The 25656-nt window shown below is 44.6% G+C and overlaps 1 protein-coding gene across 12 annotated transcripts in view; it reads left to right on the forward strand.

Moving 5' to 3' along the window:
* The window catches only part of MPZL1 (myelin protein zero like 1), a 41895-nt gene extending 16397 nt beyond the window's left edge, over nucleotides 1-25498 (forward strand). Inside the window, exons 1-6 of one of the 12 annotated variants that reach the window (XR_008820024.1) lie at nucleotides 492-2184; nucleotides 5419-5632; nucleotides 10383-10515; nucleotides 12095-12168; nucleotides 12406-12480; nucleotides 13850-13960. Coding sequence is in view for 6 of the 12 variants with exons in the window: in XM_056327385.1 (XP_056183360.1) it covers nucleotides 1819-2184; nucleotides 5419-5632; nucleotides 10383-10515; nucleotides 13850-13955; nucleotides 19992-20093 (921 nt within the window). In the remaining 6 variants the exon portion in view is untranslated. Of the gene's footprint in view, nucleotides 1-488; nucleotides 2185-5418; nucleotides 5633-10382; nucleotides 10516-12094; nucleotides 12169-12405; nucleotides 12963-13849 lie in introns of those variants that run through there. The other 11 variants (XR_008820023.1, XR_008820019.1, XR_008820020.1 and 8 more) reach the window with 11 other exon arrangements.
* Nucleotides 25499-25656: the final 158 nt, after the last annotated feature.

Consider the following 25656-nt stretch of genomic DNA (forward strand, 5'->3'; position numbering starts at 1 on the left):
CCTCCCTTAGGGTGCTGTTCCCCTTTCACTGGTCAGAAATGAGAGAAGCGGTGGCCGGGGAGTCTGAGGGATCAGGGGTAACCTGACGGGACTGAGGAGTTTGTGAGTTTGAGGAGTGAACAGCATGGACTCTGACTGGCAAAATGAGTGAATGATGGTTTCTTCTGGTTCTGGTTATTGTAATTAAACTGATATGCTTAATTTTCCCACCCCTGCGGTGTTTGTGTGCTCGTTCCGTGTCCCCTGGGCATGTGCTCTGCGTTCCCCTGGCTTGCCATGTGCTTGGGTGAGAGACAGCGGTTCCCACAAAGCCAGCCGCGTCGCCATCCTTGGGTGTATCCACGTGGCCGGGGTGTTTTGCATTTCTTTCGTCTTTCAGCCATTTCATGGACGGAACTACAGCTTCCAGAGCTCGCAGGCGGGCTGTGTGGCGTGGCCAGCTGCCTGCTGTGTTGGTGGCCCTGTGCTGCGGCCACTCAGCTGGGGATGCCCAAGAGATTCTCGGGGCGGAGGGAGGAAGATGGGAAGTGGCACAGCTCACGTGAGCTTTGTTTTCTTGGGGAACGAGGCTTAAATTTGCCTGTGTAAAAGACGGTTTCTAAAATTCCCTACGGAGCATGGGCTTTGCTTAATTTTAAGCTCCGATAAAATAATCTGATTTAAGGCAAACCTACGTGTTAGGATGGTCATGTCACTAGAAGGAAGCTTGCTGTCTGACTTTGAAGGCTGCTGAGCTGGTAGCTCTCACTGACTAAAAGCATGAACCCCATGATTTAAGGACTAATGTAGGTTTGTTTGGTTGGGTTTTTTACCCTGTCTTTGTCTGGACTCGTTCTTTTCAGTTTGCCTACTTCAAGAGCTAGTTTGTTTGAGAAATAAATCAGCTAAGATACCGAAGAAGGAGGAAGACTTGCTTTCCTCTTCAAATAAGGGAGGAACCCCCCTGTATTTAAGATATTGTAGCTCAGAAATACAGAATCATGTGATCAGAAGCAGATTACTAGTACCGTCTCTGTGCTGAAACCTATGGTTTAATAAAACCCAAAACGTCACATTTGAGTTACCGAGGGCACATGGCGTATGTGCATCCAGCCACAGTGATTTTACAAGATTTTTGTTTTCACACGGATGTGACACAAACGCTGAAAGACATTGTTTTGTGATGTCACAAGATCATGCCTTGCTTCTTAACATAAACTTGAATGAATATGCAGATGTATCTTTGCTTAAATGTGGATAGGGATAGTGTCTTTGTGGTTTAAAGGGTGCCAGATAAGCAATATGTTCAGCAGGTTTTCCAAATCACACTGAATTTCACTCAGTCTGTAGGAAAACTACCAGTACCAGCACAGTATTCGCCTTGATTACTTTAATTCTGGGGGGTGGTTGTGGTCTGCTGTTTTGCCCATGCGTAAGCCTCATGGCAGAAGAAAACTTAAACTGCTGTCATGTTTCTGAACTATAGCTGAGTGATTGTTTATGAGGGCTTGCACATGAGGACCTCGAAGGCTGCCAGAGAGCGGATCAGATGGCGTAGCTGGGAGCCAGAGAGCTTTACTCCTCAGCTTTCTGGAGGTGAACTTTTGTTCTACCTACAGCTGAGAAAAACTGGAGATGGGAAACAAGATGTGAGCCAGAGAGGAAACTGAGTAATAGCCGAGTTCAAGATGTTAGTTCCTCCGATGGGGCTTGTTTATTACAATGGCTGCTGGCAGTAATAGGAAAGATTTTTAAACTCATCCTTTGCACTATAGAATTGACTTCCACAGACTGTTGTAGAGGAAACCTCTGTGGATGGAAAACATCCTGTAACAGATAATGCAAGGAAAGAGAAGTGAACTGGCCTGCTCTGGTTTATATCGCAGGTACAATGCAATGTCTGTGCGCACTCTTGGTGTAGGAGTTGGTGGTGTCTTTTCCTCTTACAAGCAACGTGATATGAACTTCTTGATTCTCGAAATCTCGAAATCAGCACTGATGCCACTTGTTCTCCTTCTTTCTTCTCTTTACCTTTCCCATACAGTTAAAGTATCAGCAGTAGAGGTCAACACACCGGAGGAGATATTTGTGGAGAATGGGACAGACGCAAAGCTTCCATGCACATTTACATCTGTGGAAGTGATCAGCAGCGCAGCATCTGTTTCTTGGAGTTTTCAACCAGAGGGAGCTGCAACTCGTATCTCAGTAAGGAATGGCTGTAGGGGAACAAATCTGGGAGGGGAGGCTGTGATAAGGATTCAGAGGTCTTCTAGTTGGCTCAGGATCAAGCAGATAGGAATTGGAGCCTCCTTTCATGTGTTGTGTCTTCATCACTGTGATTTTAGGGGGGCTTTTTAAAAGTTGTTTAAAAGTATTGCCATATGCTAGATCTCTGCAAAGACAGGAGTGTGCAGCAGCTGTAAAATATACCAGTACTTTGTTAAACAGTCAGAGGAGAGGGGTTTTGGTGTGGTAGCAGTATGTACGAAGCAGATGAGCATCTAGGAATCTTCTCCTAAGTTCTGTATCCTCTTGCACTTGAAATGAGCTGCAGAGCGGTGCACTGAATGATAGCCGTCACAGAATCTGGGTTACTGCTATTACAGTGTTACATTGTGTGTTGTACATGTTGATTATTTTCTGCTTGTGTACTGCATAGCCTCTGTTTGAAAGGGTTTAAAGCAAGACCAGTCCCCCTGGTTTCAGAAGAGAATTGAATTGCTCAAATCAGTAAGCAGTTGCTTCCTCACGTCTTAGTTTTTTGACAAGTGAAAAATCAGACTAGCAAGCAACTTAGGCTAATAAAAATTGCCATCGCTCGTTTCCTCTGCGTTGAGCACAGGTGGGCTCAGATCCTTGGGTTGTGAAACTTCGAAGAAGTAGCTTTGGTAGGTTGTTAGCTGTCTTCTTCCTCTGTCGCGTAAGCTGTGCATGCCTGAGTCAGCTCTGACACTTCTGCTTCTCTCTTATTCCTTGCCCTGAGTGAGAATTTAGAGGAAGCAGAACAAAGGACTGCGGGGCAGCAGGAAAGATGCTCAGCCTGTTAGTGTTTGTCTCCTTCCCTCTACTGCAGCCGTGAGGTCATTTAAACTCTAGGAGCCCTTCAATGCTTAGAACAGAGATGATACAAAACAGTGTATGAGCATCTTACTCAATATAGAGAGCTCTGAAGAATCAAATCTGAACTCTCAGTGAATAAGTGTTTAGTTTGGAAAAGGGAACTCTTCTCTTCGGCAAGCCAAAGCAGTAGCTGGGCAAAAGCTTAAGGAAGTAGGGCATGTTTCCTGCCAATGTGGAACAGGATGGGTGAAAAGAAGCCATCTGTTTTCCTCTCCCCATAGACATATCCATCACATATCCTGTTTAGTCCAAACCCTTTATTGCAGAAATACAACTTCAGGACATAGTATTTTTTTGGAAGTGAAGTCGATTTAGACCTTCTACCTGGATGCAGTTATCAGCACAACTGAGAGAAAAGCAAATTATTTTTGAGCAGAAGTGACCCAGCATGGTCTGATGTTAATTCCCCGTTTCTTTTGAGGAGGTGGGGGAGGTATAGAGGGAAGATTATTTTGTTTTATGAACCCAAGTCTTGTTCATTACATGGCTTGATGGGCATTGATTTGAAAGATCAGTCTCATGGTCAGCTTATATCTGAGCTAAGTCCATACTGCACCTGGAAAGGATGGTCCTGTGCCTCTCCAGAATCAGCACTGCAATCTTGCGGCAGCGTGGAGAGGCTGAAAGCTTCCCCTGCTTGTCCCCTTCTCCCGTCACATGCCCAGTTATAGAGGCAGCTCTGCAGGAAGGAAATGTCTGATGACAGCAGAGTTTCACAATTGGCTTAAACCAGTCTAAACCCATCAGCTTTAGGTTTCGGTAGAAGTTTTGTGTTAAATCACTTAATCATAAGCATGGAGTGGCTTGAGTCACTTAGCTCGTGTTTCAGGACAGCCTTTACTTTGTGATTTCTCCTTCCCCAGGTGAGGACACCTAGAGAGCTGAGGAATCTGTGTCTTGCCTTCTAGACTTCCAGTCGGATGACTCCTCTGTGCCCAGGGGTGTGGTAACGCAGTGCCCCAGTGCTAAAGGTTATAATCCAGCTGGAAACGCTGCAGACTGATGCAGATTTCCTCCAAAATGTTGACAGATGACTGTGTGCTAGCAGACTTCCTACCAGATGAGTTGGTTGGATTTGTGCTAGCCTGTAAACAACAGATAAGTGTCAGATTGACTGCAGCCCAACAGATGGTCGTGTGCACATACTTGATCTGGATAAGAACTGTGCTGCCAGGTGATGAGGCCTGATATCCCGATTGTGGGTCGGATGGAGAGGATGTTGGAAAGGCGAGCCTCAGATCAAGGATGGGAACAGGAAAAGAGATGGGAGATGACTTGAATGGGAAGAGAACTGACTTGTAGCCAGTCTGGTGGCAGAGAGACTGCTTTGTAAAGAACGCTGTAGAAAGAGGAGGCTGGAATATTGTCTTAAAGTTTTTTAACCATGCTCTGGAGACTGAACTGAAGAGGGTTCAGGCTGATTCTTGGTTAAGTTTGTTTTGCTCTCTTTTAGAAGGTGAAATTAAGAATGAATGTGGTCCTGCAGTATAGCCTTGATCCCTCTATTAAGGTTATGGCCATTGTTCAAACATCCCATATGTTTGAAAGCAGAGTTGTCCTGTAGAAGTCTGTACAATTCTGCTGTAAATTCCAATTTGAGTCAGGTATACCAAGGAAAAATGCGGTTTCTCTTCAGACTGTACCAAACAGGTTCATTCTTCCAAGGACTTTTGGTCATGTCTAGGGAGTGCAGGGCCAGTGTGCAACTTCATTGCCTAAAAACTGGGAAACAGTTATGTTTAGTTAATGTGAAGGTTTCTGGAAAGCAGCTAGGTACACCCTTAGTTACTTACGGGATTATTTTGGGGGTGGAGGGAAAGAGGGTATTGCCTGTTAATTTAGCTGTGCTGCAGTTGCAAGTAACACATTGCAAAACACAAGATAGGAAACTTGGTATCCTTTTCCTACTGGGATGCAGAAGTCTTCCTGTACCTGAAAGACTGATGGCTGTGATGCAGAACTGTTCTGTTCTTTAATTATTCCCAGGTTAACTGCCTTTTTCTCTTTCTTCCACCTCCTTGTCTGAGAAACACCATGTCCCCAAAACCAGGAAAAAAAACCCTAAAAAATCCAACCACAAAACAAAACCAGCAGAGAGTGAAACTTGCAGTCTGTTGCGATAGTATAATTGAGGTATAAGCCATGGTGTGGTTATGCAAGCCAGGCTGAAGTGGTGAGGCAGGAGGAAAAAAAGATCTCAAAATACTGGCTGTATATAATACAGTGGATTCTGGGAGAATGCTGTAATAGTGAGAGAAGCAATGTAGCTCTGTGATCTCTAATTGCATTGTTCTTATATCCTCTTTTCCTTGACTGCAGTTTTTCTATTACTTTAATGGAAAGCCATACCCTGGAAAGGACATACCATTTAAGGACAGGATCACTTGGGCTGGAGATCTTAACAAGAAAGATGCTTCAATCAGTATATCAAACATGCAGTTCCGGGACAACGGCACTTACATTTGTGATGTCAAGAACCCACCTGACATTGTTGTCAAACCAGGAGAAATACGAGTTAGAGTTGTGGAGAAAGGTATTCACCCTATATATTTTTTTTCCTTCCTTTTTTTCCTGCCTCCCCCTTCTGTGTCTGCCACTTTTCTTGGGGGTGGGGGAGTAGCCTGGAGGGAACAGCTGTCTTTTTAACCGTCTTCTTACAGGTCCTAATAATTGAACCGATATTCTGTCAGCTGTTTAAAAAATGGAATGTCGTATACCCTTTTCCTCTATACCTACTAATCCCTATGCTTTTAACACGTATTAGCAAAAACTGATGGAAGCCTTGATGAAACCCCATCTTCTTGTTTCAAAGTCCTATGATTTTTTTTTTCCCTGTATTTTGCTACATCAGGGGTTAGGATGACTTTTGAAATCTGGGGAGCAAGGAGAGAAAGTGGCAGACTCTTCTTTTTGGAACCCATCCTGGATATATACTGGAAAATAATCATCTGGGCCAAGCATGTACGGACAGACAGTGAAACGCTACTGTCTGACGTGTGAAGGTGTTTGTGTTGGATGTGCATTCAGTCTGCTTTACTCAGATGTTCCTTGGTGACTCCTATAAACTGGTAGGGCTGGCTACTTGCAGTCATTTAAGGCTTCTGCTTAGCATTTGGTAACAATGATCACAGCTCAAAAGCACTTCTATTCTCTGTGTCAATTTGGCTCTTTATTTTCCTCGGCCATCCAAAATATTTGATTGTTCTAGCTAAGCTGGAGGTCAGCCAAAGTGTGACTGTTCCTACAATGAAATGGTTCTTACAGTGACAAGATTTCCAGATTTATATTGAATAAGGACAAGAATAAATGTTGAATTCATAAGTGGCAGTGCTGATACAGCTATTCCATTAGATGTTAATATGTTAGGGAAGATGCGTATGTGTATGCCGTAATTAGAATGATACTGCTGCTGTCACAGGTGTGTACCCTGGCTCGTGAGGTCATTCCATGTATTTAGGTAGGCAAGGTCTGTATCTAACTCTTCTCTTCACAGAGCAGTTTGAGTTTCGTGGGACCTCCAGAGGTCCCACCATCGCTTAGAGCTTTCTGTTTCTGCAAAGTTTGAAGTCTGTATAAAACAGGATCAGTTTATTTTCTTACAATGCATTGATAGTCTCCCCAAAGAAGCAGTAAAGCAACTGCTGGTTTGGCAAAGTCAGGCTGTCTTGGCAAAAAAAAAAAAAAAAAAAATCTTCAGATTTTAACCCAGGTTAAGCAAATGAAGACTGGCTTCACTACACTAATTTAGCTGATATTTTTCAACAGACTTGCATGCCAGTTTCCCCATAGGTGGAGCATCTGGACAAGAGAATCTGTTTCTGAAGGGAACCCTGTATTTACCAATACTTCCTGACATCAGAAAAATGGGCAGCGCTTGTCTTCAAATTCTCAGGAAGACTTTGAAAACAGGTTTTCAAGCTATAGCTGTAACACTGTCTCGCATTCAGACTTTACCTGAAAGTACTGCTCTTGTAATAGGTTGTAACTCATCCTGAACTGAGCTGGAGGAAATTTTTCAATGGAAATGAGTGTATATCAACATTTTTTTGTTTTTTTGGGGGGTTTTGTTTTATTTTTTTCCCCAGTATGTATACATTTAATTGTTCTGAATCATGTCTGGTGTTGTGAACTGTTCAAAGCCACATACATACTTTACACATTTAAGTGTTCTCATAGACGCTTGGTTAGCCTTGAATTTTTTGGTTTAAACATTTAATAAGATCTGGATCGCCTTAACTGTTTAAAATTGCCAAGCCAACTCAGCTGATTTTCACTGCAGTATCTCCGTAGCGTTTGCACAAACAGCTCCATCAACTCTGTTGGAAGAATCCTACTGGCAGGAATGAGAAGCGAGTTTATTCTTTCATTAGGGCATCTGAATCTGGAAAGGGCTACTGTTCAAAGCCTAAGTGACAGAAATGTGTAGGGAATTCCAAGTCCTTACATTAGGCTGCCCCTGCTTGTAATAGGAAGCTGCTTAACATGGTGTTCAAGACAGCTTGTGTCATCTGGAGGTAGGCATCTTTGGTCTGAACTCTCCTGGGGGGAGAAATTAGAATTGCCCTACGAAAATCTTTATACTGAGCAGCAATGGAAAACTTTGGGGTTTTGCCTCTTTCATAAAACTGATACTAACACACTGAAGAAAAATGGAAATTGCTTTGAATTACGGTGGTATTTAATGAAAAGTTTTCTTTGAAAGGCTGGATTTTTGGCTTGTGTTAAGCTATTAAACTAGATGTTAGCTTTCAAAGCTGGTGTTTGGTTATGTAGCTGGGACTGTTAGTGAAGCCATTGGCTGCTCTGCAAGTACTTACGAGGAATTCATGTAAGTGTGGAATGCTGAAGAATATAAGAAAAACATGGTGGGGAGACAGTCTTCTGCTGAACTATGTGGTTGTAAAATGGTGCGAGCTTTTCTGTGGTCTGTTGGACCATGTTCTGAGAGGCACTAAAGCCAGACTCTAGATTCACGTGCAAGCGGTTGCCTATTTTTTTTTTTAATATGGTCTTAAAAACCTCTGTCAACAGAACATAACTGCTGTCCTTTACTCAAATTCAGCCAACCAAAAGACCCCACCTGAGTCAAAGAAATGGCAAAACTATCAGATTTTTGGTATCGGTCTTTCAGCAGACACTCTGCGCTATCGTTGTGGATTGCTGCTTACTTTCCTGCTCTAAGAAAGCGTCTGTGGGTTTTTTCTTGTGTAGAAGGCAACAGCTGCTCTGCTAACAGAAATGCATGTCTGTTTTGATCCTTTTGCAGACAGTTATTCCTGCACTTGGAAAGGTGAACAAGCACAGCAGCTAGGCAACTACTGCTTCTTAATGCCCCCAAATAAATTTATCTTTGCATGGGCTCAAACGCAATCTCGCTCTTCATAACTGAAAAGTGTTATCATTTGTAGGACTCTCTTCCTTAATAACAGACGGATCTCTGGGATGCTGAAAGGTTCTGGAAAGAAAGGGTGCCTTCCTTTAAACTGTGGCACTCATGCCTTCATCTTAATTTCTTACTAAGACTCTGAATTACCATTTTGTTATGAACTGGCGTCTTAACACTGGAGAGCTAGGAAAGCTGCTGACGCGATATCCGGCCAAATGATGGTACTTGATGAGTGAAACAGCTAGAGTTCAGGTAGCCCTTCTCCTGAAAGTCACTGAACTCAAAGTGAACGCTATTAAATGTAAGCCCTCTTTTCTTAGTGTGATGCTTCAGGGTACTGTGACGTGCTGCTCCCTTCTAGGTAAGTATGTCAAAATGGGCTTGGTCTGTAGCCTGGCAAGTGTGCTGGGAATGCTCTGTCTAACCATGGCCTGTGGTTCTTGCTGGAACCAGTCCAGCAAAGGGTCATTAAGATGATTTAAGGGACTGGACTACCTTTCCTATGAGGACAATCTGAAAGAGCTGGGGTTGTCTAGCCTGCAAAAGAGAAGAATGGGGTTTGTGTTGCCTGCAAAAGAGAAGAAAGGCTCAGGGGGATTCTCCCATGAGGTGCTGGGGTACATCGGTAGGATTTAAAGGCTGAGCCAGGCTCTTCACTGGCACCTAGTGACAGGACAGGAGGCATTGGGCGTAAATTGAAACACGGGAAATTCTGCGTGAATATAAGAAAACCCATTTTTACTGTGGTTGAACACTGGAGTAGGTTTCCCAAATAGGTTATGGGGTCCCCTGTTCTTGGAGGCAGTCAAAACCAAACCAGACAGAGTATTGTGCAAACTGTGCTAGCTCACCCTGTTTGAGCATCGCGGTTGGACTAGACAATCTTGAGACGTCACTTCCAACCTCAACAATTCTGTGAGGATCTGATGCAGGTATCAGAGGAAGATTTTTCTAGATAAGGTGTTTTACAAGTGAATCAGCAGAAGATCCAACAGGTATTTGGTGCAAGTAGCTAGTGTAGCATGGAGTCTTGTAGGAAACCCTCTGGCCTGAGATTTTCCAAGTGTTAACCACAATTCTAGCGGAGAGGAGGGACTTTGTTTCTTGGGAACAAACTCTGTTGGGGAAAATCTGTAACGGTAGTCTGTGTATTCTTTATCTTGCAAGTCTTTTGTACTCGTTCTCTGATTGGCCTTTATTTCTGGCTGCTCTTTCTTGGCCTCCTCTCCCCCCAAATTATATCGGGGAAAACGTGAGTAAAGCAATACTGTGTTCCTGTAAGCACATTACTAGTATCACATAATGATCCTGGCTTAAGAAGGGAAAGAATAACTCCGTAAAAATGTATAGAGATGTATTCTGAGACATCAGAATTATGTATAAACACGCTTAAGGGTGATCATGAGTGGTGGCCAGGCTGCTGCTGCAGGCTACCCAGAGAACACCCTGCCTTCGGGGCCCTTCGTCGGTTAGCTGTGCGTTACATTTAAATCGACTCTCCACTCTCCAGCCTGCCTGCCTTTTCCTGTTGCCCTTGCTGGGAACTGCCAGATGAATGTAACATCCCTCTCCACACCCCCCTCCCTTCAGATACAAAATAAGACAGGGTTGTCCTCATTGTCACTTGTGTTCCCTGACATGTGAAAATTCCTGGTTCAATATAAACTGTCTTCTGAAGGACGGTGACGCTCGGAACGCTCTTGGTGTGTGCTCTGTTCATGCCTTACGCTGCTGGCTGCCTGCTATCGCTACCACTTAGGCTGCATGTTGTAATTCCTGGATGTTACATTAGTGCCTTCTGCTCTAAATGAATCCAAGGTCAAGAGCGTTTGTGGTTTGCACTTCTGTTGATCAGGGAATGCAGAAGAGTTGAATGTTTTCTCCCTTCTCTCCCCAGACAGCCTGCCTGCGTTCCCCATTGCCATGGTGGCAGGGATAGTCATCGGTACGGTTACAGGTCTCTCACCGCTCATCTCTATTGTCGTGTGTCTTGTCATCAGAAAGAACAACTCTAAAAAACGATACTCTGGGTAAGAGATCTCCCTCCTCACCTGTGGATGGTGTGAGGAACATCAGCAGGATCAGAGGGAGGGCTTAGAGGGGGGTAGGAGTTGTTTCAGCCAAGCCTTGGCAATCATGGCTAGAGATAGGGTATGGCAGCGTGGAACACTGGTCATCTCCCCATAATGATTATCTTGGTACTGTGCTTGAAAAGATCTACTGACCATGAGTTGCACCTGAAAATCACTAAATGTTGGGGCTGATCCCCAGCCACAAGCATATATGCCCTAAGAATAATTAATCCAAGATCCCCTGGCTCTGGTCCGTTCCCCTTCCCTCCCCTCCAGCCCTGCTTCCCTCTACCGCTCCCAACCCCCGAAGGAAAAGTGCCACACATGCACTTTTAAGGAATGCTCTGTGTCGAGATTAAGACTGGATTTTTCAGTTACCAGTGTCTGGCTCCTGTGCCTGGAGTATACTTGCCAAAACCCCATTCATCACCACACTTCAAAGTAAGGAAGGAGTAGCCACTCTGCATCCATTCTCATTCACTGTCTGTTTTTTGTTAACTGTTACCATCCCTGCAAGGTTTTAACGTTCGGGTAACTCCAAAGTGAAGCACAGATCTTTTGAGTGGGCATATGAAAAAGCAACAAGAACTAACAAAGGCAGGCTTGAGTCCTGTGGTGCTGGAACTTGGTGCTGGTGGGAGAGGCGCTTCCTTTTTTTACTCCTCTCTAATTAGCTGGTCATTTGCTTCTATAAGAAAGAATGAAAATTATGTATGTAGTCTTAGAAACAAACCCCAAACTTAAAACTCTCTTCTGTTCTTTCCACAACAAATATTCCTGCTTCCTGCAGGTTCTTTGTGTTGCCTGTGGGATAAAAGATAATAACTCCAAGAATAAGCTTGTGGGGATTTCTAAATTAAACTTTGCCCTTCCCTTTTCCCAGTTGGAGAGCTTAGAGAAAGTGAGTTGGCTATTGACCAACGGTAAGGTTAAATACAGCAAAGGTGGCTCTGTGTGTGCTCAAAATTGTGTGGAAAGCCTGATTTTCCCCTTCTGCATGTGTCCTTCCCCTAAGAACTGAAAAGAAGCCTGCAATGTCATGCACCAGCAGTGTGCGTGAGGTGGTCCGCTTGCCTTGCTTCCTAGTGACCTGCTCTCCAGTGTCTTCCCGCTGAAGGACACGTGCTGGTGCTGAGCCTGGAGCAGTAGTTTATGCACTCTAATTTCTTGTAGTAGCTTTAACTACTCTCTTGGGAAGGTAATCTCTGAGGTTTAAATACTGCTTTCACTGACCATGCCAGCTCTGCATGACACGTAAAGAGAAACCAAGTGTGCTGTGACCCCCTCCAAACTTATGGACTGTCTTCTACATGATGCTAACCCAGTGTGTGGTGGTGGCGGTGGTGGTGAGATGCACTTACTCTTAGATAACCATTCTGCCTTGAACCGAGGTGGGCTGGGGCATTGCGCGGCGTCTGGAACCCCTGCATGGCCACAGTCTCCATTCATGCTCTGACTTTGGTGTTTTTTGTGTTTTTTTTTTCTTTCTGCCTTGGTGTGCTGGGATCGGATCCTGCTTACCTTCCTCTCCTTACAGAGATCCTGATATAGACGCCAGATTGGGAATGTAACAGGGCTGGGTCTTCTCTTCCAGTCCCACTAGACACCATGGTAACTAATCAAGTTGGTGGTTGCTGTTAATACCTCTGTGTGTGTGTGCACATTTCCTCTTCCTTTGCTGACTAACCAGCTAGCTCTCTACTAACATAACTTCACTGTAATTTGTGCTGGAATCTGTTGGCAAAGGGATGATGCATTTCACTGGGCGCTTGGGTTTCATTGTCTCGTGTCTGACTGGGGTGGAATTGCTGCTCATTGCAGATGGTGTCCCTCCATTTCTCCCAACAGTGAACTTGCCAGTGCATTGACTAAAGCACAGGAAATTCAGAGCCCTCTCTGTGTCAAAATAAAAGTAAATTCCCCGTAAGTGTTCCTCTGGCTCAGACAGCTCGGGTGTTTGAGAACTTGCAGTGATCTAAGTGCATTAGTTGCTTAAACCTGAATTACAACTTTTAGTGTAGCTTGGAGGAGTTTTGTGAATAAAGCAAACAATTCATGATCACGTCATTTGGAAACAGAAGGGCTGCTTTGTCTCTGAGACAGTAGAAGCTCCTTGCCGTGATGGCTGGAGCAGTATTTTTATTTTTTTTCTTACTGCTGCATGTATGAGGAGCTAAGGAGCTATGGTTAGACTTACCACAGGATAAAAAAAGATTGCCCTGTGAGCAGGTGATCTGCTTAATGCCACTGTCCTCATTTGTTTGTTTCTATACTTGCTTTGTACACTATCTGTCTACAAAGGTTGGGGGAAAAGGATGCCCAGTGGTCGGAGGGTTGTGGTAGCAAAGGGAACGCCTGTGTCTGCTGTCAGGGAGGTGGCTAGTTTACTTTCTTGAGTGCTTGGGTACCAGGGGGTGGTGAGGGTGTGGGTGGGTGGGTGGGAGTGTGTGTGTTGACCTGGCATTCACAGATCCATCACTGCAGTGCCCAGAAACTACTAACTATGTTTAAGGGCATTTGCTCATATACTTGGTTCTGTGGTGTTCATTTCCGTGTCTGTCACAGGCTTGTTTTCTTTTCAGTCCTGCTTTAAGCAGATGGAAAGAAGCAAACAGAGAGTAAAAATTGGCAACCTTCTTTTAGGGGTGTTGGTTCTCACCACAAGACAGTTTTCTTGTTTGAAAACCAAGATTTGCCTGATTAGATATTCAAGTAGCTATATCAGGGCACGTAGCTGGAACGTCATGTGTGACTCAAAGTAATTGCTCCAGAGACTCGTGTCTCTTGTGGGTGGGCAGAATTATTTTGGGATCGTAGCCTAAACAAAAGCAAGGGAACTAATGTGGAGTTTGGTAGGAAGTGCCTTCCTGGTATGGAGAGCTGGTGGCTCTTCCAAGTGTTTGCTTTAACTGTTGCCTCCACGGCTGGGACTGTGTACCTTGTAGTTAGAAGATAATTGCTGCTGTTCACCCCTGTTAACCGAGTCTGAAGCTTCAGTGAAGGAACCACACGTGGCTTTAGACAGGTTGGGTTGAATGGGAATATCTAGGGACAGGGATTTTGGAGGAGCTGCTGTCCTATGTTAATAGTTGTTCCTTCATGTTGCTTACCAGTGAGACTCTGGGTATGTGTTTTATTTCAGAATCCATTGTGTTCATTTTTACTTTGGCATAATCTGCCACATTCATCTTGCCATCACTCGTTTTTTTTTTTTGTTTTTGTTCTTTTTTTTTTTTTTTCCTTTGTGCCTCTTGAACATTGTCGTGCAAACTCTGCTCTGCCACCTCGTCAGCTGCAGTACATCTGAGAGCTTGATGTCACCGGTTAAGCAGGCTCCGCAGAAGTCGCCCTCCGACACAGAGGGTCTGGTAAACAGCGTGCCCGCCAGATCACACCAGGTAAACTGCTTCCTGCTGCTTCCCGAAGCAGGATCCTCCCAGAGTGTTGGGGATATGGTATGGAAAAGATAAAGGCAGGGTGGGACACGTGAATTAGGTTCTGTCTGTTGAGGTGATGAGGGCGGGGGGGTAAAAGTGTGCTCTTCCAACAAGGGGTGGCCAGTAAGCTGGGGCTGGTGAGCTCTGCCGCAGAAGACTTAGTGCAATTGAAAGAATAGCATCTTGGTGGTGGTGAGATGCAAGTTCTTATGCCCTTGTTGTACTAATGTATAAAAAAAGATGGTTGTGATCTTGTGCGTTAACACACACAAGTGGTAGCGAAGCGCGAGCCTGGCAAGGATGAGCAGTGGACAGTGGGTAGCTGTTTAATGAGGAGACATTATCTACTAGATGCGTATTCCCCCCCATAAAGCTGCCTGATGTGTTCTAGGATGGTGACGGGAAGGAATTCTACTTAGTCTCTCATCACTGCGAAGGGTCATCCTCTGTGTGGTGTGCTTCCACCACGCGGAAAGGCGCCAGCGCGATGCAGACGCTGACAGTGATGATCACCTTCGAGATGGCTCGTGCTGCTGAGAGCTCTCCTCTGCTGAGCCACCCAGCTTCTGGCTGCGGGCTTCAAATTGCCCCACTTTGTCTTGTGCTTGCTGCTGTTGGCAAAGTTCTGCTGACTTGGAAGGAGAAGGGTGGCTCTTGTCCAGACTTAACATCCCATGGGAAATGAGTCAGAGGGGAGAAAGCATGAGTCAGGCAGTTCTACCCAATACATGGTTACCTGTTAACAGTGCACAGAATTTCCTTATTTTTGCAAGCTGTTTCTTACCTCTTGATTTGTTTATTCCCGGCAATTTTCCTTGGAGCTAAGGATCCTGAGTGAGTTTAAGTCCGAAGTGGACTCTTTCTTAATTAGCCACCTTTTAGCGAGCGGCTGCAGAGTAGTGTGTGAACTGATGGGTTTCTAAAATAGAGTTAATACCTGGTTTCTTAATTTTTCCTGACAAATAATGGAGATGTGTGTTAATGTTTTAACGCTACAGGAAAAAAAATACAGTGCTAACAGCGAGCTGGATAAAGTCCAAGTCCCTACTCTGATGGGCTTCCAGACTGGTTTGGAAATGCATCTTGTTCTTGGCAGGTGCAATATTTCCAGAATTTTAGCACATAGGCCCACAAAGCTACCTACTGACTTCAGAGAACGGTTGTTCTCTGAACATAAAGGCCATTTACTCCTGCTGTAAGATTTAAAAATAGTTCAGGTTTTGACTGGAGTGGGTCTAGTAGCAGAAGGCTGCCTTTAAGGCTTAGATAAAGCTTGTCTTTTCTAATTCGTGCGAGGGGCTTCTAGAATGGGTGAACGAGACAGGTGATTCCTGCCTCTCCCCCCCCCCCCCCCCCCAAAAAGGAGGGAGGGAATAAAAGAAAAAAAGGAAAAAACTTAAGTGTGGGATGTATGTTGCAGTAGCTGTTGGAGTCAACAAGCTGCATAGAGGGAGGGTTTTGCTCTTCTGCACCTACATCTTGAAAGCAAAAATACTTTTTATCTTCTCTGTAACGTTTTGGTGTGAAAATTTGCTGTGTCTTCACCCCTCTGTGTCGCCAGTGTTCTGGGTCTTAGTGTACTAGAAGGAACATGTTAGAGTATATCTAAACTTTGTAAAGATAACTCAGAATCAGCGTGCTTTTGCCCTTCTGTAGTCACTCCAGCCTGCTTACTCCTTGTCAGAGTCGTCCGGGGTCTTCCTGCAGCTAAGTTCCTAAAGGAAAACCCAAAGTGTGAATACTCCTGACCACAAAGGAAAAACATGGCAAGTGGCTTGAGTTTTGTTCAAGTTTTAGTTGCGTTTTTTAGGTTTTCAATCTCTTTTGTTAGGCAAAGAGAGCTTTCTCTGGATTTTCCTTTCTTGGCAAACGTTCGCAGTAGCAAGCGGTTCCCCTACCTTCTGTTGAGCATTTGCCCCGTCTTTACAGACCAGCAAGTAAACATACTTTCTTTTCTTTAAAAAAGATCTACAGTAAAATCAGGGTAGATCAGATTGTGAACAGGTTGTTTAAATTGGCGAGGAAACTAAATTTCAATAGATCGCATTTCTGTTTTTAACTTCTAGACATTGTTGTGTTTTTCTTTTTTAAAAAAAGGGTGAGATCAACATGCAAATTAACATATTTGAAATGAGGCATCGCATGTAAGCAAAAGCTGGTCGGTGTTTCCTGGTAACCAAGAAATCAGTTGCAGTATTCAAGCTTTTGAGCTGTTGTGTAGGTGATACTCAGATTCCTAGCAGGTGCCAGAAGCTGTTGCTGGCTGCTGGCAGGTTCAGGCACGCTGGTCTGGCTTTGCCGGGCAGTTTTAGACCGGTGGTTCACAGTCAGTGCTGCGGTCAGACCGTGAAGCCTGTGGAGTTCCTTGTAGCCTCTTAGTAGGATATGTAGGAAGCGACTAAACGCTTTGTGCTTCACTGGTGGAGAAGAACTGTGAATACAAACACACAGCCCCTGCCTCTGTCAGTTAAAAACAGAGATAGAGGCGTTTACTCGCAATGAGTGGCATTTAAATTAAATGTATTAAATTAAGCTTATTCATTTTGTTACTTATGCATCAGTTTGAGGGTCAGCGGGCAGGTGTTTGGGCAACCACTTCCCAGCTGAAAGTGCACCTGAGCCTGCCTGCTCTTCCTTTGTGGTTTGGGTGAGAGTTTATCAAGCGTGGACCTGGCTTTCTGGAGTGCCTCGGAGTGCTGGAAGTGTGCATCTCTGATTCTCTGAATGTTCAGCTGGTTGATTCAACTCCACTTGTTCTCGCTGTGTCTTCCCTCTCAGCAGGTATGTTCTGTCCTGTCAAATGTCAGTGTGGTGTTTCTTCTCCATGCCATCGTTCTGTCGGGACCCTTATTCTACCATGACTTATTTGGATGAGTGAGAAAAGCATTTCCAGTGAAGGCCAGAATTGTGTGTGTTTCCCACATGGATGTCCTTGTTTAGCTAGTAATCTGGTTGCAGCAGGCAAACCGGAGGGCAGGTGTGTGTTGTCCCCAGATTCGCTAACTCCAAGGTGGCTGTCGTTTGTCTGTGTGCTGAGTATTCATTTCTGGGCAGGCTGAAGGACCACTGATCTTACAGTGTGACCTCTGTAGCAGTGCATTTCTGATGTACAGAGCAGCATGGTACAGAGATTCTAAGCAGGTAGCTGTGTCGGCGTAGAAGCGGGGAGCACTAAAGTCGAGTTAACTTATGTGCAGACCTCTGGCTTTGCTCATTCTGGTTTACGACGTACCAGAACAGGCTATGTTCAAGCTCTGTTCCAGGCTTTGAACTGGACCCCTAAGGAAGAGCAGTTCACGGTGCCAGGAATCTTGATTTAAATTTCAGATAAATTTCCTGGACCTGGACTCTGTGATAGTTGCAATATCTTTCAGAATCTAAAAAAATCTGAAAATACTGTAGAACACTGTTAGACCATGATGGTCTAACTTTGTAATTCCTTTTTCTTTGCTGTAACTTGCAGTTTGTGACTCTGCTGATAAACCCTTAGCAAGGTGTTGGTACACGTGCTACTCTTCTTTTCCTTTCAGTTCTTAATGGAAAGCACACAAGGCTTAGGTGATGCTGGGTTTTATACGGCAGTGCTGGTCTGTCTCCTGGTTCTGAAGAGTCAGGATGAGCTTATGTGGGATTAGGGGAAAGCTCGGAATTGGTTTTTTGAAGCTTTTATTTGTCAGAGAAGGGTCTTTACAAAGATTCAGGTCACTGGAGATACCAAGTGCAGGGAAAAAAATGGCCCTGATGCTGATTAGAATCAGCTAGAAATTCAGCTGGCAGCAAATGAAATAGATGGCGCATTGTAATAAATCCTTGGTCCTCCTTTTCTCTGTGTTAGCTAATCTGCCAGTTATTTAGGTGATGGTGGACACACTGGGACAATGATAGCTTGGTTCGGATCAGGCGATCACACCAGTCAGTCTCTCCACCACCACCTAACATGCTGGTTGCAGTAGAATGACTGTATTTAACTTGGCAATAGATTAGAATAGTGATAACTGATCCTGAGTGAACTCCTGTGGTAGGAAATTTCACTTCAACAAAACTTGAGATGTCATAGTAAGTACTTCATGCAGCTGTAGATTAATTTTTTTTATTATTAAACTGATAGGAAGTGCTCTCGAGCTGAATTTATCATTCCCTTGACCTATGGCCTCAGGTAGGTGAGACTTCCAAAATTGCTTATAAATAAACCTTAGGGTCACTTTGCCTTGAAGTTTATATAGACACTCACTCTAATTGTAATTAGTAATGTAATCCTGATACAGTATTGGAGACCAGAACAACATGAGTGGCAACAGTGGAAAAAGAAGAAGAAGTAGGAAAAAAAAAAAAGGTGGCTCTAATGAGACTTGAAATCCAGAATTTTCTAAGACATCAGTGTCTCTTTTGAGCATTTTCTCAGTCTGTTATTTGTATTTATATAATATAATTGTATTTATGTATTTATATAATATATTTATATTTAGCGTTTTATATCTGCTTGCAAGTTTTCATCTTTCTGTCCATCTCCCTCTGCTTTTTATCACTTGGCAAATACTTGACCCGGAAGGGAAAAAAAAATGGATTTAAACTACTTCTGGAAGAGAACAAGGTATTTATCAGGTGCAGGCTTTGCCATTGTGTTGGGGGGGAAAACAACTGTGCAGAACTGTACCTATGGTCCTTCAAGGACTTAATTTTCCGTATGGAATGTCTCTTTTCATCTCTGGCCCCTAATTGCTTTGGAAGGTAGATGGAAGGATTTCTGGGTCAGTTCCATAGAGATGTTTTCTAATTTGGCAGGATACCAAAAAGGTACTGGGGAGAAGGGGGTAGGAGAAATGCCTGTGAAGGCTACTTCTCCCTGGGACATGAGAGTGGCAGAGACAGAGTTAAATGGATGAAATGGTTTTGAAGCAAAGATCGCTAAATAAAGCTGCAACCAAAGGAAAAGATCTCTGCTTGTAATTTCCCCCCTCCACCTGCAGACAGGACAGTTCCTTTCCCTCCTGCCTGGGGGATGTATATGGGATATAAATGGGGGGGCGTCCTCTCTGCTGAGGTCACCTGGTGGGTGGTCACAGCCTTCTGCTCTGCACTTATGTCGGCTGGGGCATGCAGAACGGGAGCTGCAGCTCAGACCTTTCCATAAAGGTCCCACCTGTCTTGTTGGGTACCTGCTCCTTATAGGCTACGGTCCTGTCCTCAGCCCATCTCAAATGGCTGCAGTTTGCTTTCCTGGGGGCTGCGTGTTGGAGGACGTGGTGTTTTGGGAAGGTGCTGGCATGTTTGCGTGCTCTGCTGAAAGATGGTGCTGTAACGTCCTCCACACTGCACCCCAGCACACAGGACGAAAGCGTGTGGCCGTGCTTGCCCAGTGTGTCTGTGGAGGTGCTGGCTGCCTGGGGTGGCTTCCAAGTCAGGTAAGAATTCTGCATTACCGCACCATTTCAGTGTTGTCTGGCTCGCTGCTGTGTCAGTATCGATCCCGTCGCTTGCTGGGGCGGTGACTGGTGTCGTGAGGTGGCGGCAGGTTTGTTCTCTCCCTCGTTATCCGTGTGGTGCAGCTGTGGTGGGGTCTACAGGGCCTGAGTGGCAGTATGGGAAGTTTACTTCCCATATTAATAAGATAAATCTGTAGCACAGTTCTTGAAAAATATTCAGTCTGGCATGCACCTGCCGAAGCCGTGTATCTTCGCTGCAGAGCGTGTAAGAATTGCTGCCGTTCGGAACAGAGGAGCCCAGATTTTGCTTTTTGTGAGCAGCGATCAGCCGTACCAGTGTTGAAGGGAGGCAGTGGTGCTGCTTGGCATGGTCCTGACAGGAGAAAGGTGGCAGAGTAGAGCTCATGTGTGGGTGAGGGGTTCATTCCACCTGCTTCCAAGTGCCCTTTAGCAGTCATAAAAGCTCTGTGGTCTTGCTTTAGCTTTGGTCTTGCTGCAGCCCCGGCGGAAGCAAGGGGCGAGATGACCTCTTCTGAAAAATACTGATTGTGCTTTTTTTTTATTCTGTTCCCAGGGCCCAGTCATTTACGCGCAGTTAGATCACTCCGGAGGACAGCACAGCGACAAGATTAACAAGTCAGAGTCTGTGGTCTATGCTGATATTCGGAAGAACTGAGATGAGAACCTAAGCTATCCAAAGGAAAACACACGTTCAGACTGGAATTGCTTGAACAAGATTTGACCCAGAGAACTCACATGTGGCCTTTGATGCCTAGGCTAGGACCAATGCATGTGCATACAGAGGGAAAGATATATATGTATTGTGTGTAAATAGTCTATTTAATCGTCCAGAAGTGAGACCAATGTTGCATGTTGAAATGCGGTAAGAATTTTGCTTATAAATTGCCAATATTCTTTTTTGTATCTTGTGTGACGAGAGAGAAAGTGAAAACTCGCATCACAATTTTAAAATATTTTTATCTTGATTATTGATGGAGAAACTGGAAGATGCCTGAAGATTCTAGATTGACCTGGAGATTCTTTTTTTTTTTTTCTTTTTCCGCTCATAGGGCCTGATTTCTTTTGTTGAGGTGAGCATAAAGAAGACACCTTCTTTATATTCACAGGGTTCTTTATGTATACAGGGTATTCATCTTTCCTCGGTTGGATTCTCAGTACAAGCTGCTTTCTCATATAAACTAGACACGCTCACTTGGTCTTGTAAGCCAGATTGTGACTCCTAGCTGTCCGAAATGTTTGTCTTAGCAGTGTAAGTGAAGGAAATGTTTAGGCCTACCTGACCCGTGTAACACACGTCACAGAACAGTTTACTTCTATATTGAGCCTGTTTGTTCAAGCTCAGCCCTTTAAAGGTGCAGGGATAGTTTGGGGCTAATGAATTTTGTGAAATGGTAGTTTACCTGTGAAAAACTTAAGAGCTAGTGAGTTAAAGGGATAGGAAGCTATAGCTGTAGGTGTTTGCCTCAGACTCTCTTGAACCTTTCAGTGAAATGTTTCTTCATTGAAGCTCTGTCATTTCATATAAGCATGAAAAAGGGCTCTCAGAGATCTGGAAGCTGTGGTATTCCCTCACCTCTCTCCCCTGGCTCCATTATACCACTGTCACTTCCTTTAGAGATGCTTTATCTGTTCTTAAAAGCCTGTAGTGGAGGCTGAATGACCTCTGGAGGAAATCTGCGGCTACACTCTTTGTTGGTTTTTTTTGATGTGTGGATTTTTTGTGTAACCTATATTTGCACAGAGGATGTGGAGGACAGTTTATTTCCTTCCTCTCTGCAAGTCTCCTACTTGAATATAATTTCCCAGCTTATTGTTTCTAGATTAAACTCTTCATAGATAGTTAAGGATCTCCCATTGTTGTCTTCTGCCGAGAGGATCTTTCTTTAGCTGACCCATTTGTATCCTGAAATGTGATGCTCAAACCTAGAAGTGGCATTCCAGCCGAGGTCTTCTCAGAGTAGCATATAGTAGAAGGATTTCTTTTTTGTACATCCTAATGGGGTGCTGTTTTTTTGTAGCAGCAAGTAATTTTCAGCTTGTTCTACCATAACCCCTTCTTCCTGGTTCTTACCCATTTCCTAGTTCAGTCTGTTTCACAGAATCGGTCACAGAATGGTTGAGGTTGGATGGGACCTCTGGAGATCATCTAGTCCAACCCCCCCTCCTCAAGCGGGGTCAGCCAGAGCAGGCTGCCCAGCAGCTGTGCCCAGCTGGGTTTTGAGTACCTCCACGGACGGAAACTCTACAACGTCTCTGGGCAACCTGTTCCCCTGTTTGATCACTTAGAGCGATCAAACAGTAAAAAAAGGTGCTTCCTTGTGTTCAGATGGAATTTAGTTTTTTTAAATTTCTGTCCTCCATTGCCTCTTGCCCCACCAGTGAGCACTACTGACAAGAGTAGTGCTCTTTGTTCCCTCCCGCTGAGTATTTACACCCATTGATATGGTCCCTCCCAAGCCTGCTTTTCTTCAGGCCGAACAGTCCCAGCTCTCTCAGCCTTTGCTCACACGAAAAATGTTGCAGTTCATCATCTTCGTGACCCTGCACTGGGCTTGCTCCAGTAGCTCCATAGCTTTCCTGTACTGGAGAGCCCAGACTGGACACAGTACTGCAGGTGCGGCCTCACCAGTGCTGAATAAAGGGGAAGGCTCGCCTCCCTTGGCTTGCTGTCAGTACTTTGCCTAATGCAGCCCAGGATACCATTTGCCTTCTTTGCTGCAGGTGTACGCTGCTGGCTCACGTTCAACCTGGTGTCCACCAGGACGCCCACAGCGCCTTTTCCACAAAGCTGCTTTCCTGCTGGGCGGCCCCCAGCACGTACATGGGGTTGTTCCTCCCCAGGCGTGGGCCTTTACACTTCTTGAATTTCACAAAATTCGTCTTAGCCCAATTCTCCGGCCTGTACAGGTCCTTTGGAGCGGCAGCACAACCATCTGGTGTGCCAGCATCTCCTGCCGGTTTCGTATTGTCTGCACATTTGCCTCTGCTGAAATTCTGTTAGGGCTTTTTAAGACCTCAGTTTCAATTTGTCAGTTGAAAACTTGGTTGGAATTCTCTGCCTGTCCCTCAGTGAGCTTGGAACACGCTTAGCTCGATAGTTGTAAACTTAAGTCGACATTCAACTGTAACATCAAGTAAATGAAAAGTAGTTTTAGGCCCATGGCAGACCCTTTCAGAACCACATAGGATAATCCTTTAATTAAGACAGTGCAACTTTAATAACTATTTTGTGTACAGTGGGTTCCCCCCCGGCCCCCCCACGAAAGCTGGGTGTGCCAACACCATGTTCTTCCGTCAGGGTCGGACCTCACTGGTTTCCTGACACCACCTGCCTTTGTTGGAAGCCTCGCTGAGGTCAGGATGAATGGTGCTGCTGCTGCTTCCCTTATCTGCCAGGCTGCTACTGCCCAACATTTGTTTTACACTTAGTAAGAAACAAACACTTTTGAGGTGGTTGATGGAGAAACTCCGTTTTGATCTGCCCGTGTTCATCCCTGTGCGTCACTGTCTTTCTCCCCAGATGTTTTAGAGAAAGAAGGAGAAATGTGATGAACAGAGCGATCAAAAACTTGCTGCTATGGGAAGATAGGGCTGTCCTAGGCTCTGAAGTCTGCTACTAATGTTTGTTTCTTTTCCTACTGGAATATACTGGAGAATCTGAGCACAATCCTGATCTGGTGCTAAGAAACTAAGAAACCTGCTGATTCGGTGCTAACTTCAAGGAACCTGCTGACTTTAGGAAACATGCTGATCTGCTGATCTGGTGCTAACTTCAAGGAACCCACTGGCTTTAGGAAACGTGCTGATCTAGTGAACTGGTGCTAACTTCAGGAGACATCCTGATCTGGCTGGTGCTAACTAACCTGAGGAAACATCTTTCTTTGCTTTTGTTTAGCTGCAGGTATGTTCGGATTGCCTGTACCGAGGAGGCTCCTTGCAGGGCTGCTTGGATCCTCTTTGTGAAGGCAGAATGAACTTGGAAGTGTTTTTTTAAAATGCTGAATATCTTTTTACAAAGAAACAAACATCCCCGCAGGAATAACAGAAATCAGTCTGAATCCCTCCCCAGTGCAAAAGCTATTGAATTTTTTTTTTTTTTTTTTTCATGGACATGTGAACAATGTAGCTGTTGGAATAACTTTACTCTGGTTGAAGTCAAAAGAACTTGAGGCAATGTGAGGCAACATTTGTGAACTTTCTGTCCCTCAGGTTATCTTGGCTGGTTTCACCAGGCGATAACATGTGCTGATGAAAGGGACTGGTGCGATGTTGGCTTACTTAGTAAAGTCTCAGGAGACAGGACTTCTGCTTCCTTGATGGGTGGCAGGTGGAGATTAAAGCCAGACAAGGTCATCATATCCTGACGTTATGGTGACCAGGTTAACTGCTCTACGGCTGTTCTCTTCATTCTCCGACGCTGTTCTTTGCAGGTGGAAAGGAGCAGCTTGGCCTTTGAGGAGCACTAAGTGTGTTGTCCTGTCGTAGTACTTTTTGAGGGCCACCTATTTTGAGAAGAAGTGCTGCGTGGCAGGCTTACTGCAGCAGAGCTGAGGAGCAGGCAGCCTCTCCAGGCAGTAGCAAATGACCAAAACTGTACACGGGCCATCGCTCTCGGATGGCAGAGCTGGGGAAGGTGTGTGTGATGTTGAAAGGCTTGAAGTGGATTCTCTTTTATTCACCATGCAAACAAAACTGGGATCAGTCTGAAAGCCATTTCTGAGCTGAGGGGGATGGGAAAAAGGTATTTTATGAGTAAAAGCCATGTTTTGTGGGAATGCCGGATGGCCAGCCTGGGCTGTGGCAGCTAAGCCAGCTGGCACCCCTAGGGCCAGGGCATCGGTCACCTTCCCTGTTAACAGAACTGCCAAGTCGAGAAGTTTTGGCTTTTTACTAACAGTGCATATATTCTTCCTTTGTTTTGATTAACAGAAATGAATTTTGAGAAGAGGATTACAAATAATTATAAAGTATCGATCTGAGTAAATTGGTAGCTGTACTCAGTACATCAAATCTCAGTTGCCCCTTTTGACTTCAGCAGTTGTTCAGAGAGGGAGGTGGTTGGCATGTTCGTGAAATGGCAGTAAGAGCTATTACAGGGTGGCACATATGTCCCTGTAACTAATTGAATGATTTCTCATTTATAACCAGAGACCTGTAGGGTTTTGTTTTCTCTCAAAGCTTTAGTGATATTTTGTGACTAGAAGAGCTGGAATTAGGTTTTTAATTTTTTTAACCTGTGAGAACTGTTTAGGTAACCATCTGTCTTGTAACTGCAGTAAATGTCTATATGTGACTTGGAAGCTGCATTGCCTTAGAGTAAATTCATTGAGGTCAAGCGTGGGCTGTTTGATTTATAACCAAAACACCTTCACTCTGTATTGAAATCTTGTCTTGGAAATTTACATTATGAATGTGTCTACCTAGGACCTCAAATACAAAATGTTCTTATTGTATAGTAGGTGATGGGAACATTTTCTCTTTAAAACCATCGAAGCTGAGAAGGTGGGTAAGGCTTCTGGGCTGTGGCCGCACCCCTGCAGCACTAGTATTTAGGTAGTTTTTATACGGGAGACTACAAAATCATATTAACTATGCTCAGCAATTATACTCCTCTTAAGGCTTCTCTTTCCCTTCTCTTCACTGCCCTACAGCTAATAAGCCCTTTCAGTTAACGCTATTTTTGCACTCTTAAAATGTAAGTTCAATGCCTTCGGAGATCGATGTGTGCTGTGCAATCTTTTCTGCCTCCCTGCGACGCCAGCTGGTTTTATGTGGTAAATGTAGTCGGAACCATGGACTGGGTACTGCTCTTTTGTAAACCTCAGTCTCGGAGGTACGCAAGAGAGCAAACACTTGTAAGACAGGTGTATAATCTGTGTGAGGGAGCTAGATATGCATTGCATGGCCTGACTACGTGAAGAGCCAGTGTACCAACTGTTACTGCTTTTGCTTTTACAGACTCATCTGGAAACAGTTATCTTGGATATTTTTTCTTGAATGGACTTTCATGTTTTCTATTGTAATCTTGTGAATATTTTAATACACTCCCCCACCCCCTCACACTGGTTTGCTGGATGCGTCTTATCTGAGGAGGGACTGGGAAGGGAGGGGGACTGAAATGCACCACTGCTCTCTCTCTGGCAGTATTCTTCAGTCACTGCGGTCTGTCAGCTCGGTGAACGCCACAGATGGAGAGTTCCCTGTTCGAATTGATGCCC

Source organism: Falco biarmicus, chromosome 2 (assembly GCF_023638135.1).
Source record: "Falco biarmicus isolate bFalBia1 chromosome 2, bFalBia1.pri, whole genome shotgun sequence".
Lineage (NCBI taxonomy): Eukaryota > Metazoa > Chordata > Aves > Falconiformes > Falconidae > Falco > Falco biarmicus.